Source organism: Moschus berezovskii, chromosome 21 (genome assembly GCF_049115385.1).
Source record: "Moschus berezovskii isolate FMDL1 chromosome 21, NW_MosBer_1.0, whole genome shotgun sequence".
Lineage (NCBI taxonomy): Eukaryota > Metazoa > Chordata > Mammalia > Artiodactyla > Moschidae > Moschus > Moschus berezovskii.
In genome coordinates this window covers 28,868,197-28,888,900 of record NC_142480.1, presented here as the reverse complement: position 1 = coordinate 28,888,900, position 20,704 = coordinate 28,868,197, and the positions used below count along the sequence as shown (strand labels likewise).

General features: G+C 35.6%; 1 protein-coding gene across 3 annotated transcripts in view; it reads left to right on the top strand.

The window, feature by feature from the left end:
• G2E3 (G2/M-phase specific E3 ubiquitin protein ligase) overlaps positions 1–16,477 on the top strand; it is a 68,067-nt gene extending 51,590 nt beyond the window's left edge. For all 3 annotated transcript variants that reach the window (XM_055418189.2, XM_055418188.2, XM_055418190.2), the window contains 7 exons: positions 938–1,062; positions 1,388–1,517; positions 2,628–2,935; positions 4,765–4,946; positions 10,264–10,436; positions 12,831–13,021; positions 13,879–16,477. In XM_055418189.2, the coding sequence (XP_055274164.1) occupies positions 938–1,062; positions 1,388–1,517; positions 2,628–2,935; positions 4,765–4,946; positions 10,264–10,436; positions 12,831–13,021; positions 13,879–14,129 (1,360 nt within the window). In that variant the 3' untranslated portion in view covers positions 14,130–16,477. The remainder of the gene's footprint in view (positions 1–937; positions 1,063–1,387; positions 1,518–2,627; positions 2,936–4,764; positions 4,947–10,263; positions 10,437–12,830; positions 13,022–13,878) is intronic.
• Positions 16,478–20,704: the final 4,227 nt, after the last annotated feature.

Below are 20,704 nucleotides of genomic sequence, written 5' to 3'. Positions count from 1 at the left end.
ACCCACAGCCATACTGAAAATATGGCTACAGACTGGTACACGTCACAATGCAGTGGGGAAAACACTGGGAGTGGGGGCTGGCAGGGGACAAATGAGAGAGAATATGAATGTAGATCAGGTACTAAGTCTGGATCCTAGTGAGCTACAAAGTATCTGAGGTATCTGAGCAAGCTTATTATAGGAAATAATTCCTGGAATAGGAAAGATAGCACTTTAGGTAAGACAGTGTATTTTACTGAATGCTTCTTCCTTATCAGATACATTGACATAGCAGTCTCCCTATGAGCATAATCATCTCCAAGTATAAAAGAAAATTTTTTTCCTTCTCAATCATATTCTTTCCATTGTTTATATTCTTGGGTGTCTGTGCATGTTCACACTGTTGCCTATTTTTAGATGGAGAATATTGGACTTCCTTGGTGGTCCAATAGTTAAGAATCCACTTTGCAATGCAGGGGACACTGGTTCTATCCCTGGTCCAGGAAGATCCCATATGCCTTAGGGACAACTAAGCTTGTGTGCCACAACTACTAAGCTCATGTGTAGCAACTACTGAAGCCCGTGAGCCCTAGAACACATGCTCTGCAACAAGAGAAGCCACTTCAATGATTAGCCCATGCACCACAACTGAAGAGGAGCCCCCTCTCTCCACAACTAGAGAAAACCTGTGCACAGCACTGAGAACCCAATGCAGCCAATAATATATAAATAAAAAGAAAAATTTTAAAAAGAGACTATTCAGAGGGAGATTACAAATGTAATAAATGAAATAGGAAAAAAAGCACTAGGAAAAAGTAATAACAGTATCAAATCAGATAATTTTCCTTTCTTTGGTTGTGTGTGTGAGATGGACAGCAAGGCATGTGGCGGTGCTGATGGTTGAAATTAGACTAAGTTAATACTGAATGTAAATATCTGCTTCTCTTTGTGTCCTCAGCAAATGGGAAATAAAGTGCTGTCAGTGTTGTGGTTCTAGCGGAACACATTTAGCCTGTTCCTCACTACAGTCACGGGAACAAAATTGGGAATGTTTGGAATGTAGAAGTATTCTCTACAGTGCAGGTAATATTTTGCAATTTTGAACGAAGATGTTTTCATTTAAATGAATATTTAAAAATTTCCACCTGTATTTCTGTTACGCTACCTGCATGTGTACTATGTTGCTTTAGTCGCGTCCAACTGTGTGCAGTCCTATGGACTGCAGCCTGCCAGGCTCCTCTGTCCATGGGATTCTCCAGGCCAAGAATACTGGAGTGGGTTGCCGTGCCCTCCTCCAGGGATCGAACCTGCGTCTCTTACATCTACCTGCATTGGCAGGTGGGTTCTTTACCACTAACACCACCTAGGAGGCCGTCTATTATGCTAACATTGGGTTTTAAATCTGTAGGTGAATTCCAGAAAGCCAAAAAACATTCATTACCCAAAACTAATGTGGGAATAAATGATTGTTTGTTGGAGGAGTCTTCACCTAAATTACCCAGACAGTCACTTGGAGACCAGCATAAAGATCTGCTGAGGTATGTATTTTGAATTGGAAAAAAAATATAAAACTTTATTTTGAGAAAATTTTAACAGGGTATGGCTCTATATACATTTAGAGTATTAGCTGATCTTACTGTAGATTGAAAGAGTGCTTTTCAAACTATAATCCCCAACTTGATGTAGAAAGATGATCCATGGCCATTGCCTCTAACAGGATTATTTTGAGTTCATTAATTCCAATTACAGATGGAGAAACTGAGGCAGGGAACAATTGAGTTAGTCCATATAATTGTCTGCAAGTCTTGTTAAGACTGATTGCTCGACCTCATGTTCAGAAGTTCCAATTCTGTTTATCTGCTGTGGGACCCAAGAATTTGCATTTCTAACAGGTTTCCAGATGCTGTACTTGTCTGGGACCACAATTTGAGAATTAATAGTATAGACTAAAAAGGACTATTTAGAGGATTTATGAATGCTAATTAAAATATGTGATCTCTTAAAATTAGAGGTCTATTATGTAGTAAGCAGAGATTACTGTGCTCTACTTTTAAAGGAGCTAGTGAACATGTAGTAAGGTGCAGTTAAGCAAATATGGCCAGGGAAGTAAGAGTTTGAACTCTTGGCTTTTATACCTGAATCTGCTGAATTGATCAAATTTGGGATAATCATCTGTCACCATTCTTATAAATCATTTATAACATTAGATGCTTTTAATTTGGTAGAAGATTGGGTAGAGGGAATCAACAATTTAGAACTAAGGTTATTGGTTTTTGGTTCCCATGGCAACCATTGCCTGCTTTTGGGTGGGAGTTGGGGAGTTTGAAAAGACTCTGATGCTGGGAAAGATTGAGGGCAGGAGGAGAAGGGGACGACAGAGGATGAGATGGTTGGATGGCATCGCCAACTCGATGGACATGGGTTTGGGTGGACTCCAAGGAGTTGGTGATGGACAGGGAGGCCTGGCGTGCTGCGATTCATGAGTCGCAAAGAGTCGGACGCGACTGAGCGACTGAGCGACTGAACTGAACTGGGGAAGAACTTCCTTTTAATCTTTTCTCTATTATTTTTTTATTGGTGTATAACTGCTGTGTCATGTAAAGTACTTTAGAGTACTTAACCTCTATATCTAAATTCATGTTTTATAGGCAAGGCAGCAAATTTAGAAGAGATATCTCAACTCTAATTATAGAGTTAGGATTCCAAGTTAAGAAAAAGCCTAAAAAAGTGGTTATCAACAAAGCCAATATCTGGAATAGTGCCTTAGATGAATTCAGAAATCGAAACTTTAATCCTTCATATGCAATTGATATAGTGTATGTTAATGAAAATGATCATTTTGGAAGAGAGCAGCCTGGATCAAAGCAAGAATTCCTAAGTCTCTTAATGCAGCAACTTGAGAACTCACCATTGTTTGAAGGGTCCTTGTCAAAGAACTTGTCTTTAAATTCTCAAGGTAATTATTTTCTTAATTATTGTATATACTGAATATGGCATGTGTTAAGAAAGATAGCAGGTTAGAATTGATACTCCATACCTGTAGTCAAAACGTATAATCACTTTGTTAATAAAATAATGATAAATCACAGAGAAAGGGAAAAGTGATACTTCTAAAAGTAATTTTTATAATGAACATTTTTTATTTAAGAATATCCTATAGCAATATCCTCTAGTGATTCCATAATTAAGTGTAATTCCTTAAAAATGTACTTTATATTAAATTCATTTGAATAGAATGGCCAAATGCGATGAATTATTTTTTGAGCTCTTTTTGTTTATATATTTGAAATTTGCAGTTCGCATGTTTCTTCACAACCTGGAATTTGTATAACATAATTTTGGGGTCGACATATAACAGATTTTTAACATATTCTTGCTTTCAAGAATTTTTATTTTTTTCAGAGTTATGTATACGATAGTTTTCTATCTTTACTTCTGGTGGAGAAATAATGTAATTAAAACAGGCATCTTGAAACTCCAGTTAATTCTAGCATTCTTTTTTTTAGGAACTTTTATAACCACTTTTGCTGTAATAGGAATTGGGGAGAGGGCGAGAAGACATTTCAGTTGACTTCCTTCTATATTTTCTTTAGAATTTCCTCACCGTTGCCTGAAATAATTGAGAAACTACCAAGGATCATTAGTACTATGAACAGTACACACAGTTTAATTCTACACTCCCTTTATTTAAAAAAAAAAAGGTTCAAGTAATCAGTGTGTTAACTCAAGGCAGTTTTGTTACAGTAGAGAGAGTACATGGAACTGAAGTCACAAAATCTGAATTCAGTTTGTACACATCTTCTTCAATAGCTTCATATTCTTAGATTAATTGCTTAGCCTCTCTGTATCTCAGTTGCTTCATCCGTAATATGTGACTACTAATATGTAGAATATAAGATTATTGTTAAGGGAATTTTATTACCATTTCAGGTATTGTTGATGTTACTTATTAATAAATTACTTCGAACACTTTTTAGAAAAAAAAAAAAGGAAAATTTCCATTATATCCTTTTGACTTACCAAAGTAGCAAAAACATTTTAAATGAGACATTAAAAAATATTGAGAGCTATGATGATACCTTACAATTAAGGTAGCATACGCTGTTGAGAGTAAATTTGTACTATTTTGTTTATCAGCAATCTTAAAATTGTTCATATCCTTTGAACCACTAATATCATATGTAGGAATCTATCCTAATAATCAGAGATATATAAGTAAGAATGTGTAACACATGTTGACTATAACATCGTGTCTCATGTAGTTGAAAAGGTCCTCAACTGGGGTAACAAGTAATAAGTACATGGTTTACGTTGTAGCACATCAGTAAATCATTTTTAATGCATTCGTTAACTATAGATTTAAATAATTTCAAATAATATTTTAAAAATTTTCAACACAGTGAAGTGGAAAAAAACAGAAGTCAGATTATTTATGTATATATTTATATATACATGAGACATAAATATACCATGGTGTGTGCACTGGTTATTACAGAGTGGTAGGATTATAGGTGATTTTATAAAAAGATTTTCTGTATTTACATCTTTTTCTGCAACAGGGTGTTACTTTATATTCAGAAAAAAAATGTATAGAATTGAAAATTGTATATTTTAGTTGAAATCTATATAGTATACATTATTATAGTGTCTGAATTAGGTTATTTTACGTCTGTCTAATGCTTGGATTTTTTAAATTTCTGATTTATTATGTATTTATTACTTATATATGATGGTTATCATTTATTAATAAAAAGAATATTTGATATCTTTTATCTATATTTACAGCTCTGAAAGAGAACCTTTACTATGAAGCTGGCAAAATGGTTGCCATTTCTTTGGTTCATGGTGGTCCTTCACCTGGTTTCTTTTCTCAGACCTTATTTAACTGCCTTGCTTATGGACCAGAAAATACCCAACCAGTTTTAGACGATGTTTCAGACTTTGATGTGGCACAGATTATGATCAGGGTAAGAAACGTACCTGTTTGTTCAGATGTAGACTGTGTTCTAGTTATGTTTTAGTTGCTTCATCATGTCTGACTCTTTGTGACCCATGGACTGCAGATCGTTAGGCTCCTCTGTCCATGGAACTCTCCAGGCAAGAATATTGGAGTGAATAGCCATTCCCTTCTCCATGCGATCTTCCTGACCCAGGGATCAAACCCAGGTCTCTTGCATTGTAGACAGATTCTTTACATTGTAGGCAGATTGTAGGCAGTAAAGAATCCATGTTCTAGATATATTTGGATCTGCAATGGAATAATAAATATTCTTTGTGGAGTAGTTAAGGGGTGTAGATATTTTTGTTTACCAGCAAAGTTAACAGTCACTTAACAGATAGATGTAAAGAACAAACAGCTAGAGATCAAAGTGCCATGCTTAATGTTGATAAAACCAGTTGGATAATGTGGCTTAGATCTGTGGTCAGAATGGCTTATTAACACTTCTCAGAACTAGATGGATTTATCTGCTCTGCCAGGGATGACAAAAGGCAGGTTCCTTATTGCATGGTAAAAAGCCAGTGAAAGTGCTCCTCCCTGTAGGCAGGTGGATCTGAAGAGAGGATGGTTACCAGCAGAAAATTTATCATTTCCTCCTGCAGCAGGGAGATATGAGTGATAGGTGGAGTGAAAGACCAGGCTAACTTTCTTCTCTGTGAAAATAGTTGGGGAGACTCTATGTTCCTTCCTAAAAAGTGTTGCTATTTATTAAACCCTCTACTACATGTGTTATCTGTGGAAACTCAGTTTACTTACCATAATACCCTGTGAGATAAGTATCTTTGCCCATGTGTTATTGGTTTAGAAACTGAGACAATGAAATCCATTCAATTTTTCCTCCCTTAACCTGTCCCCTACTAAAATAGGCAGGGATCTAAATCTCCACATGTGAAGGCCTTTCTTTCCTAATGCCTTATCTCCTCTGATTTCTGCTATCACCATTATATTTGAATTCCATTCTGCTGTTTTCTTTAATATTCTGTTCCCTGGTACTTTTAACTACTATTGTCTTTTTAAATACTTCTTCCTACCCCTGAAACTTAGGTAATTTTAGGCAGTGTTGTCTTAACAGTCCTCCTTCTGTGTAATGAGAAGAAAGCATCTTCTCATTCATAACCTGATGATTTCCAGACCTGTGTTTTTGAGCCCCCAGATTTTTAGATCCAGATAAGATCTGGGTCTTCCTACCAAATTGAGCCCAACATGTTTAAGACAGAACTTTTTCCCAGAATTTGGGTTTTTTGCCTGATTCTCGTGTTCAAGAGATTTTTGTATTTCCAAGTTATTCTGTAGACAGGATTGTTATCACTCTTCCATACTCTGTTCATCAGTTTGTGTCACGGCATCTTAAAAGTGGCCTTTCCTTCTTATTTCTGGTATGTAGTACATGACACATATCTATGTTTAAACAGTTAAGATATTATTCTAATAATCTTACTCAGGATGATTCTTTTACAAGTACAGGTTTGACCACATTGCTTTCTTCCTCATGAATCCTAATCGATTCTCATTGCCTACTGAATGGAGTTTAAACTCTTCATTAGGGCCCTTAAGACTTCTAGTTCTCCTCATGGCTTTATTTACTGTGGTTCTTTGCCAGTGTTTCTTCATTGATTTCAGTCAACAAATGCTGTGTATCCCGTACTTGTTTTAACACTGAGGATAAAGTAGTGAACTAAACAAAACCTCTGCCTCCTTAGAATTTACCTGTGAGAAGAAAGACAAGATAATCAAATATGTAATAAACTATCATATAGTAAAATGTATCATAATATAGAACAGAATAAGAAGAAGGATATCTCTTCCAAGATAATGCTTGGGGGTATAATAGGTTAAGATTAGGCTTTGTAACAAAGAGACCCAAAAGACAAAAACTCAAAAAAAGGCAGATACTTAATTTTTTTCTAAAATCTAGATTTTAAGTAGGGGTTGGTAAATTATAGCTGTGGGCCAAGTGTTGCCTGCTGCCTTTTTTAAAGTTTTATAGGAACACAACCACACCCATTTATTATGTGTCTGTGACTGATTTTACACTACAGTGGTGGGGTTGAATAGTTTGGGACAAGCACCATATGGCCCACAAAGCATAAAATGCTCTCTGGCCTGTACAGAAATGGCTCCTGTTTTAAAGGTACAATTGTGATACACCAGGTCACCCAGAGAATTTAATTCCTTCCTCTCATTATATTGGGCACAATAAAGGACAGAAACTGTATAGACCTAACAAAACATAGAAGAGATGACAAGAGTACTCAGAAGAACTATACAGAAAAGATCTTAATGACCCAGATAACCATGATTGTGTGGTCACTCACCTCAAGCCAGACATCCTGGAATGCAAAGTCAAGTGGACCTTAGGAAGGATCATTATGAACAAAGCTAGTGGAGGTGATGGAATTCCACTTGAGCTCTTTCAAATTCTGAAAGATGATGCTTTGAAAGTGCTGCATTCAATATGCCAGCAAATATGGAAAACTCAGCAGTGGCCACAGGACTGGAAAAGGTCAGTTTTCATTCCAATCCTAGAGAAAGGCAATGCCAAAGAATGTTCAAACTCTGAACAATGCACTCATTTCATATGCTAGCAAAGGAATGCTCAAAATTCGCAAGCTAGGCTTCAATAGTTCATGAACCAAGAACTTCCAGATGTTCAAGCTGGATTTAGAAAAGGCAGAGAAACCAGAGATCAAATTGCCAATATCCGTTGGATCATCGAAAAAGCAAGAGAATTCCAGAAAAATATCTATTTCTGATTCATTGACTACGCTAAAACTTTTGACTATTTGGATCACAACAAACTGGAAAATTCTTAAAGCAATGGGAATACCAGACCACCTTACTTGCCTCCTGAGAAATCTGTATGCAGGTCAAGAAGCAACAGTTAACACCAGACATGGTACAACAGCCTGGTTCCCAATTGGGAAAGGAGTATGTCAAGTTTTGGATATTGTCACCCTGCTTATTTAACTTATGTTCAGAATACATCATGCAAAATGCTGGCTGGATGAAGCACAAGCTGGAATCAAGATTGCCGGGGGAAATAGCAAAAACCTCAGATATGCAGATGACACCACCCTTACGGCAAAAAGTGAAGAAGAACTAATGAGCCTGTTGAAGGTGAAAGAGGATAGTGAAAAAGCTGGCTTACAATTCAGCATTGAAAAAACAAAAATCATGGCATCCTGTCCCATCATTTCATGACAAATAGATAGGGAAACAATGGATACAGTGACAGACTTTATTTTTCTTGGGCTCCAAAATCACTGCAGATGGTGATTGCAGCCATGAAATTAAAAGACGTTTTCTCCTTGGAAGAAACCTAGACAGCATATTAAAAAGCAGGGACATTACTTTGCCAACAAATGTCTGTCTAGTCAAAGCCATGGATTTTCCAATAGTCATGTACAGATGTGAGAGTTGGACAGTAAAGAAGGCTGAGTGCTGAAGAATTGATGCTTTTGAACTGTGGTGTTCGAGGAGACTCTTAAGAGTCCCTTGGACTACACCAAGATTAAACCAATCAGTCCTAAAGGAACTCACCCCTGAATATTCATTGGAAGAACTGATGCTGAAGCTCCAGTACTTTGACTACCCTGATGCGAAGAGCTAACTCATTAGAAAAGACCCTGATGCTGGGAAAGATTGAAGGCAGGTGGAGAAGGGGATGACAGAGAATGAGGTAGTTGGACGGCATCACCAACCCAATGGACATGAGTTTGAGCAAGCTTCGGGAGATGGTGAAAAACAGGGAAGTCTGGCTGTGATGTGGAGTCATAAAGAGACCGACACGACTGAGTGCCTGAACAATTCTCATTGTATAATCATTTAGGATATTGTCTTCATAGCTGAAATATGCTCTGAAGGGAGAAAGTGAAAGTAGAGTTCAGGTCACTCATGTTCTATTGGACAGCTCTTAGTCACATAAGGCCACATCTAGCTGTAAGGAAAGTTTTGCCATATGTCCAGCTAAAACTCAGGGTGGTGGGTTGGGAGGATGAGATAACACATACCCAACTAGTAGAGTGTGAAAGTTGCTCAATCATGTCTGACTCTTTGTGACCCTATAGGCTGTACAGTCCATGGAATTCTCCAGGCCAGAATACTGGAGTGTGTAGCCTTTTCCTTCTCCAGGGGATCTTCCCAACCCAGGGATTGAACCCAGGTTTCCCACATTGCAGGCGGATTCTTTACCAGCTGAGCCACAAGGGAAGCCCATTAGAGCATGAAGATAGTTTGAAAAGGGTAGTCAGGAAAAGCTTCTGAGATCATAGTTCAGTTGCTCAGTCGTGTCCGACTCTTTGCGACCCCATGAATCACAGCACGCCGGCCTCCCTGTCCATCACCAACTGCCGGAATTCACTCAAACTCATGTCCATCGAGTCGGTGATGCCATCCAGCCATCTCATTCTCTGCCGTCCCCTTCTCCTCCCGCCCCCAATCCTTCCCAGCATCAGAGTCTTTTCCAGTGAGTCAACTTGTCGCATGAGGTGGCCAATAAATGAGGGAATACCTGTGAGAAGAGTTTTTTGGGAAAAAGAAATACCAAGGAGATTTTCCATTCAAATGGGATTGACTGCCTACTATTTTTATCTTTCTCCCTCTGTAACTTTGTTCAAGAGCTAACTATATGAAAGTGTCTGGCTTATAAATGGTCAAGTATTTCTTTGTTTATACTGTTGCCTCAAATACTCTTTTGAGTCTGTTCATTTTTATTCAAATGAAATATTTGAAATACATAAAAGCATATTCAAACTATACTTTCTCATTCATGAAATCTCTGCAGATCATCTTTCTTGAGTCTCTAGTCTATGTAACTGTTCTATGTCAATTACTACCTTTTATGTAAATAACTTCCTATGTTAAAGTGGAATTTTGACTCAGGGAACTCAAACTGGGGCTCTGTAATTACCTAGAGGGGTGGGGATGGGCTGGAGGTGGGATGAAGATTCAAGAGGGAGGGGACATATATACACCGGTGGTTAATTCATGTTGATGCATGACAGAAATCAAACCAATATTGTAAACCAATCATCAGTCAATTAAAAATAAATATATATTTTTAATGTGGAATTATAGATTAGCTTTCTTGAGGCAGATATATACAGTATTAAAGTGAATTATCAGACATTTATTCAAGTAAAATAATTATTGGCGTACTTTCACTTCACTCGTGTACTCATGTATGAAGTGTGAGTATGAAGTAATGTGTCATTTGAAATATGAAATATGTGAATTTCTTTCGCAAGTAAATGAGTAAACTGGGTGTATTTTCTTCTTCATTACAGGTAAATACTGCAGCAACTGTGGCTGACTTAAACTCTTTAGTAAATGACTATTATAAGTACCTAGAGCTTATTGGATGTCTAAGACTTATAACATCAATAAGTGATAAATATATGTTGGCAAAAGACATACTTGTTTATCATGTAATTAAAAGAGTCCAAGCACCTTTTGAGAGGTAAGTTGTTCATGTGCGAAAGATTCTCTCAAATTATATGTTTAATTATATCTTTAATTTAAATGCTATTTTAAAATAATGCTTTAAAACTAACCTCTTAAGGATGAATACTGCTCTTACCATTCTGTGCATAATTGCTTTAGTGTATCCTGCTTAGGTAGGATAAGGAATTATATCTTAATTATAATTTTTCTAAATCAAGATTATTTTATGTCCTCACACTCTGTTATTTAATAGTGGGAAATGTAAAATATATATGAAGGTAGACAGAGTGGTACGCCATGTAATCACCATTCAGATCTAACAGTTCTCAACCAACCTGTGGCCAGTCTCATTTATCTAACCTTCCTTTGTTATTGATTCTGGTTTTGTTTTCAAGGAGTTTTTAAAATTTCAGTATCATTAATCTGTATATTTAATGTTTTAAGAATTGTTGCTGTTCTTAGCAAATTTCAGATTGTCTCCTCTTTAACCAGTATAAACCTAGTTGTGTTGTGTCTGTTGAGGTCTTTTGATGTTGACCTTTAATGGTCTTCCTGCTATGTGGGAAGTTTCACTGAAACAAGGTGTTTCAGGCTTCTTTTGTACATTCTGGCCTAACAATCTTTGTTCCTTTGAATAGGAAATGGTATTTCAAATTCTCTGGATCCTTAACATAATTACATCTGCCTGGACTCTTTTTCCAAATAAGATCACATTCACAGGTTCTGGGGAATAGGATGTGGATATCTTTTTCGGTGTTCACATGGAAAATCAACTTAGAGACTTAAACACTTGGTAGAAATATTTCCTCTGCAGGTGGTTTGCAATAAGGTGGTAACTGATGTATGGAGAAATGAACAGACAAAAAGCATTTCAGAAAAGGACATTCACGGAACTTGATAGTTGGGAGTGGAACAAAGAAGAGTTAAGAATGACTTTCAGATTTATCTATACTAATAGTAATGGAGGCATTAATTGTCATTTATGGTTCTGATTTTGGTAGTCGGGTAATTAGCTTTCTTTTGGCCTTAATAAGTTTGAGTACTTAGAATATATGGTACCCAGCAGTCTGTTGGATATATATTCTGGGCTGGTAATAATAGATTTTATAGTAAAGCACATAGACCTGCTTAAACAAAATCATGGGATATGGTAAGAAGAAAGAGAAATTTGCCTTGTTACAGAACCATGAGGAACAAACAGTAACATTTAAGGGAAAGCAAAGATAGAAGAAGTTTTGTAAGAGAATCAGAAGGTCTGGCCAGAGAAATAAGGGGAAACCAGGAGACTGGTGCCGTACATCATTAATGAACTTGGGGCAGTTACTCTGAGATTGCAGAAAGGAGTGGAGGGAAGGTGAATGTGAAGTTAAGAGGGGGAGGCAGTGAATGTAGGTAAGTCGTTCACATAGGTCATTTCAAAGGAAAATAGGAGTAATTTTTTTTTCCTTCATTTAAAAATGGGAAAGATAAGCACTTGAGAAAGATCTGTGCTGTTGAGGAAGAGCGTATAGAATGGAAGATGAATCCGGATAGCAGAGTATCTGAGGAGGTGGCTAGGGAAATCAGAGACACAGTAAAGGCTTCATCAGTCTGATAGGCAAAAATGGTTATCTCCATTCTTTGCTTGTTAGTAAGAATGTACATTTTTAAAAATTCATTTGTTACTTGTATTTTCTTAATAATGCATTTATATTTTGTGTATTTGGATTGTTCTTCTAGAAAACTGATTTGTATTTTTAGTACAACTAGAGAAATTAGAGAAATTTTAATCATGTATATTAAAAATACTTTGTTTTCTTTTTGTTAATTTCTTTTTAGCAATACATAAGTTGAATTTTTGTGTGGCTAAAATTTAGTTTCTTTGCAGTCTTTCATTTTACACTAACCAGCTTCAAAGTATAAAATTTTAGATGTCTTTTTTCTCTTAATGGAAAATTATTAGCTCAATTTTAAAACTATTCTATAAATACTGTAGGCATGTAATGTATTCATTTTATATTAATACATTGGCTTGTTATTGATTTGAAATTATCATGTAGTATGTCCATATTTTTTTTTCTCACATCTAGTGATGGTAAAGCTGAAACTCCAATACTTTGGCCACCTCATGCAACGAGTTGACTCACTGGAAAAGAGTCTGATGCTGGGAGGGATTGGGGGTGGGAGGAGACGGGGATGACAGAGAATGAGATGACTGGATGGCATCACCGACTCGATGGACATGAGTTTGAGTGAACTCTGGGAGTTGGAGATGGACAGGGAGGCCTGGCATGCTGTGATTCATGGGGTCGCAAAGAGTCGGACACGACTGAGTGACTGAACTGAATTATGAAATTGTAAATGAGCTTAGAAATATGTGTTCCAAACATATGTGTGTGAATGTTGGCTCATTATTTTTTTTCTCTTTAAGTTTTAAACAGGGTCTGAAAACTCTTGGTGTTTTGGAGAAAATTCAGACTTACCCAGAAGCATTTTTTCACATCTTCTGTCATAAACCTGAGAACCTTTCTGCAAAAATACTTAGTGATCTTTTTACAGTACACACATTGTCCGATGTACAGACCTTGGGGTTTTGGAATAGTTACTTACAGGCTATTGAGGGTATGTAGATGTTTTATTTTCATTTAACTTAAAAATTTTGTTTTGGGTTATTTCTTTCTTTTAGTTTTGCTTTTCATAGTAAGACTTTCATCTGATAACTACAATACTTATTTACAAAACTTGTTTAAAATGAAGTTACATGACAGTTGAAAGTGATAAGGAAAGGTTATAAAGTTTATTTTTCACGGAGAGTCATTCTTCTTAGGAAACTTTAAATATATGGGTGATTGCCACAGCATAGGAGAGTCATCTGCTTCAAAGCTAGTCATCTACTTCCTCTTTTTAAATTTTTACGTCAAATTGAATTATTCCAAAAATGAATTGGTCAGAATATGGTAATAATATTTATCGGTGAACATTAGCAGTGTAAATTCATTCTGTTTAATATGGTATAAAAAAAGCTTAACTTATAGTTGAAAATTTTTTAGCTAGTTTGTTGGGATGTTTTATACCATCTAATTTTTCCTCTCTGACTTTTTGAAATAGTTTATTAAATAACAATGATCTAGAAGTGGTTTAAACTTGTTTGTATATATCCCCAAAAGATTGTGTTTTAAAACCTACTGAACCTCTTGGACTGTATAATTTTATTTTAAGGAAGTCATTCAAATATACGCTGAGTAGGTCAACCAATGATTTTATGAGTCCTACTTTGTTTGAGATTCAAATAAACACATATTTAATATACCATTTTCCTATTACTATACTTGACTTAGTACTTTAGTTTGCGTCTTATGCATTTACTGTTAATGTGGGAGTCTCTGCCTTTCAACATGTCTAGTTGGGGAAGAGTCTATGATGGTAGCAATATATAATGTGGATTTATTTATATTTTCTTTTTCTGGTATTCTTTTCAGATGGTAAATCTACAGTAACAATGGAAGACATTCTTATTTTTGCTACCGGTTGCAAGTCCATTCCACCTGCTGGATTTAAACCCAATCCATCGATTGAGTGCCTTCATATGGATTTTCCTGTAGGAAACAAGTGTAATAACTGTTTAGCACTTCCTATCACCAGTACATACAAAGAATTTCAAGAAAGTATGGACTTTGCCATAAAAAACACTCTAAGATTAGAAAAAGAAGAAAATTCTCACTTCATTTGACATTACCTGTTTTGAACAAAGGGATGCTTCTTTAAAAGCTGCTGTTGATACTTTTTGTTTCAGAAATCTTTCCGTCATCACTTTGAGCAAACTTGGCCCAGTAAAATTTATAATACGAACATAAAGGATTGTTTTGGCCACCTAAGCTAAAAAGGAGTTTTTGTTAAGGTGTACCAGTGAAAGTTAATATTTTTCTATTTTCTTAATATACATGCTTTGTAAACCTCAATATAAATACTTTTAGAATGACTGTACAGACTTTCTTCAAGTATAGTACATGCTATATATAAGCAGAAAACTTGTGCTCACTTTATGTAAATTAGGATTAGCTATAGGATGCCACAGTGATTTTTCTGGTTTAATTATGTAATTTTCAAATTATTGCTTATTTTAAAGCATTAAGTCGGAAAGCTAAATGAGTGATTTTTTTTTTTTTTTAATCAAAGGCATATATTCTGGAGTACGTGTTATATGTATCCTAGGATGGCACTAAATTAGTTGTTAAAAGTGTTTTTAGATCATTGAGTTATATTAAAATAGATCCACACTGCTGTTAGATTATGCCTTAAGAGATGTATTATATAAGAAAGCAGAATTGCACAAATACTCAAGAATCTATGGACATTCCATAGTCTTAAAACACTTCTGAGGTGAGTTAAAATATAGTTGAAAATCTCTTAAGTGTCTTTTTTAAAGCCTTGGCTTTAATCATAAGTTTTTTTTTTCTTGTATCCCATGTGTGGTATTAAACCACAGTGTGTATGATCCACAGTTTAAGTTATCTGAATAGAGTGATCTCTGTGGATTGCCTTTTGGTAGATTTGGCTATTTAACAGTTATTTATTATCAGTATGGTTGTTTGATAGGTAAGCTGGCACCATTACATTATACAGTTATTTTCTTTACTTTTGAAAGATACCTGTTCATATAAACAGTGTAGAAATATGTAAGAAAGAACTACAAAGAATGAAAAACCCACGCTAATCTCACCATGCAGAATTAACTGTCCCTGTATATCCTTTTATTAATATAAACTCTTATATTTCCTTTCTTTTTTAATTTTATTAATTCTTCTAAAAGACAAAGAATACCTAGAAATAAAAAGATTATGTAATAACAATTTGAAGATACATAATCTGACAGTTTTATCACCATATCTGTACTCTTACAAAAGAAGAAATTGGAAAAATCTAATGTCCCTAATCTGTTATATAAATGGGTTTTTCACCAAAATAAATCGTATGAGAGATAAATTGCTTGTTTTTAAGCACATTTTTTTCTAGCTATGCAAAGCAGGTATCAGCCTTCAGTCATATTTTCATCCTCTCTGAGAAACATCTGTAAATTACTAATATTTTTAAAGACAAATGACAGGATTAGTGTGATACTGGTAATATAAAACATAGTCCTAGTATAATTTGTTTTGTTACATTTACTAAAAGTGAAACTTTAACTTGAAGGTTTTAAAACATTAAACAAGGCATTTTTTTTGTCTTGTGTTTTGAATTCTATTAAATTATCAAAAGTAATTAAAGGATCAGTTATCCAAAAAGGTTTAAACTCACCATACAGGTTTTATTCCAAATGTTTTGATAAATGACATTTTATTTGTTAACCCACCTAGTTTTATAAAATTTTCAGTTCAGTTCAGTTCAGTCGCTCAGTCGTGTCCGACTCTCCGCGAACTCATGAATCACAGCACGCCAGGCCTCCCTGTCCATCACCAAATCCTGGAGTTCACTCATATAAAATTTTAAAGGCTGTTAAATCAATACAAACCAGAAAATCTAATTCAAGCTATTTTCTGGTTATTTGTAGTTTGAATTCATTTAATTACAGTCATAATTAAAGCTGTTAAAACGCTCACATGCTTTTGAGGTGGGGGCTGCTGATAGGGGGCAGCAGTGTGCTTATGTTGGCTACAGTTAAAAACAGTATTTCAGTTCCTCTTAGGTGTAGACAGTTCCTTAGGGATAAGGTGTTTAAATAATGATTTGGGATATTCATGCTTTAAAGGGAGGTATAAATATTCATATTGGAAAATATTTTCTGGTTTTAAGGATGTTCATCAGTATGGTTTTAGATTAATCTTTGAAGATATGTCAGAGAAACCTGTAGATTATTTATTTTCTGCATTGTTCCTGTGTCACATGTTATTGTTTTGTTTTCTATTGTTATAGCCAATACAGAGTTTTTACTTTGATTTTTTAAAAGGAATTATGCTATAAACCTTTATAAATGTGAATACGTATTTCTTAAGTATTTGAATTATCTAAATGCCATGTATTTTCAAGCTTGTTCTCTGTACTCTCAATATCAAGATAAACCATAAATTTGCCTCTTACCTATCTGCTGTTAATGTCTTAGTTTAGTTTTATATTCATTTTTTTTTAAACAATTTAAAATATTTTGGTGTGGGAACTTCATCTGAAGGCATTTTATATAGTTCTCTACTACTCTTGTACATAGTCATTTTACTGTTATTTTAGTATTTAGGGTAAAGATGCCTTAAAATATCTTGTCAGAAATTAGCTCCTAACTTTCTTTATACTTTGTAATATTTAATTTCCATATTATAAATTAGACATTATTTGTTTGGGTCAAGTAAAATGCTTTCATTTGATTACTAACCTGAGAATTAACTTTGGCTTCTGCATCAGTTCAGGCTCTTATAATTTTTTTCTCCTAATTATATGGAAGCTGTTGAAACTTTTTTACTCAATACTGAATGTAAAGGAGAGTGTCATAGGTAAGTTTTTTTTAAGATAAGCCTTTTAAAACTGTAAAAGGCAAAGTGACTTGGGCTTTTACATTCAGTCATTATAAGAAAATTATTAGAACAAGATCCTATTTATAAATTTGTCTTTTATATATAGTGATTATCACATGCTTTGTTGTCACTTTTACAATAAGCTTCTAAACTAGGTTTTATGCTCTCAGTGATCCAGTGTAAAGCATAAAAAAGTATTGATGGATTTCTTGAATATGTATAACTCACAGTTTAAGAAAATTTGAATTGCTTTGAAGAGATCTTTGAAGAGAACTTGCATTTTCAAGTTCTCATGTTGACTTTTACCTTCAAATTGCCAAACATATACCAGTATCTACTGTATGCCAGGTATTATATTATGTGATAGTTTATGTCAGCCTAATTTCCCTTTTTTTAAAGGCTTCAGAGACAACCAAAAACATGACACATATAATGAAGTTTTGTAAATAAATATGTTTATGCTACTAAATGTGAAGCTCTTATATAAACTAAGTTAAGTACTTGTTAGGATTTAACAAGGTTAAGATTCTGACAGTACTGGGTAAATAACAAGATCCTTTCCTCTCCACATTTGGTAGATCCTGGTAGCAGTTGTTGGCTAACATTTAGGAACCTCTCTTGAATGAGCTGTTCTGAAATATTCTGTGTTAAAATTATCTATCCCTTAATGTAAAATAATAGTTTGCAGAATAAATATATTATTTAAGTAAAAAATCTAGATAGGTAGAATCAGTTAAAAGACTAAAAAATATTAGGTTAATTAACACTCTTAACAGCCCATAGTTTAATCCTTTTATTCCAGTAACAGAATACCTTACTCAGTCTTAGCCTTATACGAAGTATTTATTTATTGCCACTCTTCTTCTGTGGGATTTTTTTTTTTTGGTGGACTTTTTTTTAAGTGTTTATTGACTGTGTTACAAAATTGCTTCTGTTTTATGTTTTGATTTTTTGACCATGAGGCATGTGGGATCTCAGCTCCCCGACCAGGGATGGAGCCCTGTATTGGAAGGTGAAGTCTTAACCACTGGACCACTGGGCAGGTTCTGAGACATACTTTTCTATACATGTTCCACACTCTGTGCACTCCTTGGTTTTGTGTTAGTCGCTCCGTTGTGTCTGACTCTGCAACCCCAGGGACTGTAGCCCGCCAAGCTCCTCTGTCCATGGGGTTTCCCAGGCAAGAATACTGAATTTGGTTGCCATTTCCTTCTCTGGGGAATCTTCCTGACCCAGGAATCGAACCTGAGTGTCCTACATCTCCTGCATTGGCAGGCAGATTCTTTACCACTAGTGCCACTTGGCCAACATGGGGATATGCTCCTTCACTAAGGCATGAAATCCTTCCATTCATTGTAACATCTTGTGCTGAAAACATGTATCCCAAGGTGTCTCAGGACTATCTCCTTGGTTAGGACAGTTTTTATAATTTCAAATGTATATACTGTACATGTTAAACAGGTCTGAGTGTTTTATATCAATATGACTCATATATTTTGGGAGGTATATGCTGGAGCTGAAGTGGTTAGATGATATTTTGCATTGAAAGTAGAAGTGCCCAATTGAACAAGATTGGGCTCTCATATTGAAGGGAAAGCCTGTTTATTTTATATTCCATGAAGATAAAAAATTAAGTAGAACTTTCCCATAGAGCAGTAACTGTCGTTTCTGTTTAATTACAACATACTTACTTCATTGGTGATCCTTATCAGTGATAACACTGAATAAAGAGTAAATATTACAGTTAATTTCTTAGTGAAAACCGTAATGCAGTTCTTAAACAATGTAGGTTCATAATCTTTTACCAGTCTCTTTTACCAACCTGGTACACACTTTTTAAAAAAAGTTTTTAACTAGAGGATAATTCGGAGAAGGCAATGGCAACCCACTCCAGTACTCTTGCCATGGACGGAGGAGCCTGGTGGGATACAGTCCATGGGGTCGCTAAGTCAGACATGACTGAGCGACTTCACTTTCACTTTCATGCACTGGAGTGGGAAATGGCAATCCATTCCAGTGTTCTTGCCTGGAAAATCCCACGGACGGCGGAGCCTGGTCTATGGGGTCGCACAGAGTCAGACGCAACTGAAGTGACTTAGCAGCAGCAGAGGATAATTACTGTACAATATTGTGATGGTTTTTGCCATACATTGACATGAATCAGCCACGGGTGTACATGTGTCCCCCCATCCTGGATCCACTCCCACCTCCCTATCCACCCTGTCCCTCTGGGTAGTCCCAGAGCACTGACTTTGAGTGCCCTGCTTCATGCGTCAAACTTGCACTGGTCATCTGTTTTACATATGGTAATATACATGTTTCAGTGCTATTCTCTCAATCATCCCACCCTTGCCTTCTCCCAGAGTCCAAAAGTATCTGTGTCTCTTTTTCTGTCTTGCATGTAGGGTCATCATTACCATCTTTCTAAATTCTATATATATGTGTTAATATATGGTATTGGTGTTTCTTTTTCTGACTTCACTCTGTATAATAGGCTCCAGTTTCATCCACCTCATTAGAACTGACTCAAGTATGTTACTTTTTACAGCTAAGTAGTATTCCATTGTGTATATATACCACAACTTCCTTATCCATTTTCTGCCAATGAACATCTAGGTTGCTTCCATGTCCTAGCTATTGTAAACAGTGCTGCAGTGAACATTGGGGTACATGTGTCTCTTTCAATTCTGGTTTCCTCTGTGTGTATGCCCAGTAGTGGGATTGCTGGGTCGGATGGCAGTTCTATTTCCAGTTTTTTAAGGAATCTCCACACTGTTCTCCATAGTGGCTTGTCATATATAACAAGGTGGCTACAGTGGATAACTGAATTGTATAACTGGAATTTGCTAAAAGAGTAGAACTCAAAAGGTTTCACCAAAAAATAAAAATATATGAGGTGATAGATGTGGTAATTAACTAGATGAGAGGAATTCTTTCACAGTGTATACATATTTATATCAGATCGTCAATGTACATTTCAATGATCTTGCCAATTCTGTCCTTAATTAAGCCAAAAAAAATTATGCAAGGAAAAAGAATGTAAGGTTTGATTCTAGGGCATTCCCTAATGGCATTAAGAATGAGATCACTTGAGTTTAATAAAAATTGTTATGAAATAGGACGGTTTTTTGTTTTAAAAAATGCTCTTTATGTAATTGTTGGTGTAGCTTAATTTTTCAAATTCAGGAAGTTTTCAAACCAGTTTTTGAGGCACAGGGTCTGTAATTTCACATCAGAATTTGACACAGCTTCAGAATAAATATTCAATAACTAATGCAATATCAAAAGTGAACGGTGTTGACGGTTTGAGAAATGGGTTGTGTCCATTTTTAACATCCAGTAAAAAAAAATGTGGATTGTTAGAAATCAATATTGGATGTATTTTGTCATCACATGGTTTTAAGTGTACATCAAGACACCTGCGTTATCCACTCATGCCCCACCACCACCACACCAAAGAACTTTTTTGTGACTTTGCATTTACAAAAAGGAGGAAAAACAAATTTTTAGTTTGCCCCTTCCTGACTCCTGTGTCTATGATGGCAAAACAACCCCACTGCTTTGCTTAACATGAGATTAAGAAATATGCCTGATGAGAGCAATGCTTCAAAGCAACCTGTCTCCCAGAATAAAACAAACAGGACACCTCTCCAGCTGCACTGGGTAAAGGTAAGGCAGCTATCATTTAAGTGCCAGTTTTGTTCCATGAACTTCATTTACTTCAGTCCTGATTCTTAAGCCCCTAGATTATTACCTCAAGAGATCTGAAGGGCCTTCCCCGATGGTTGAACTATAAAGAAACCGC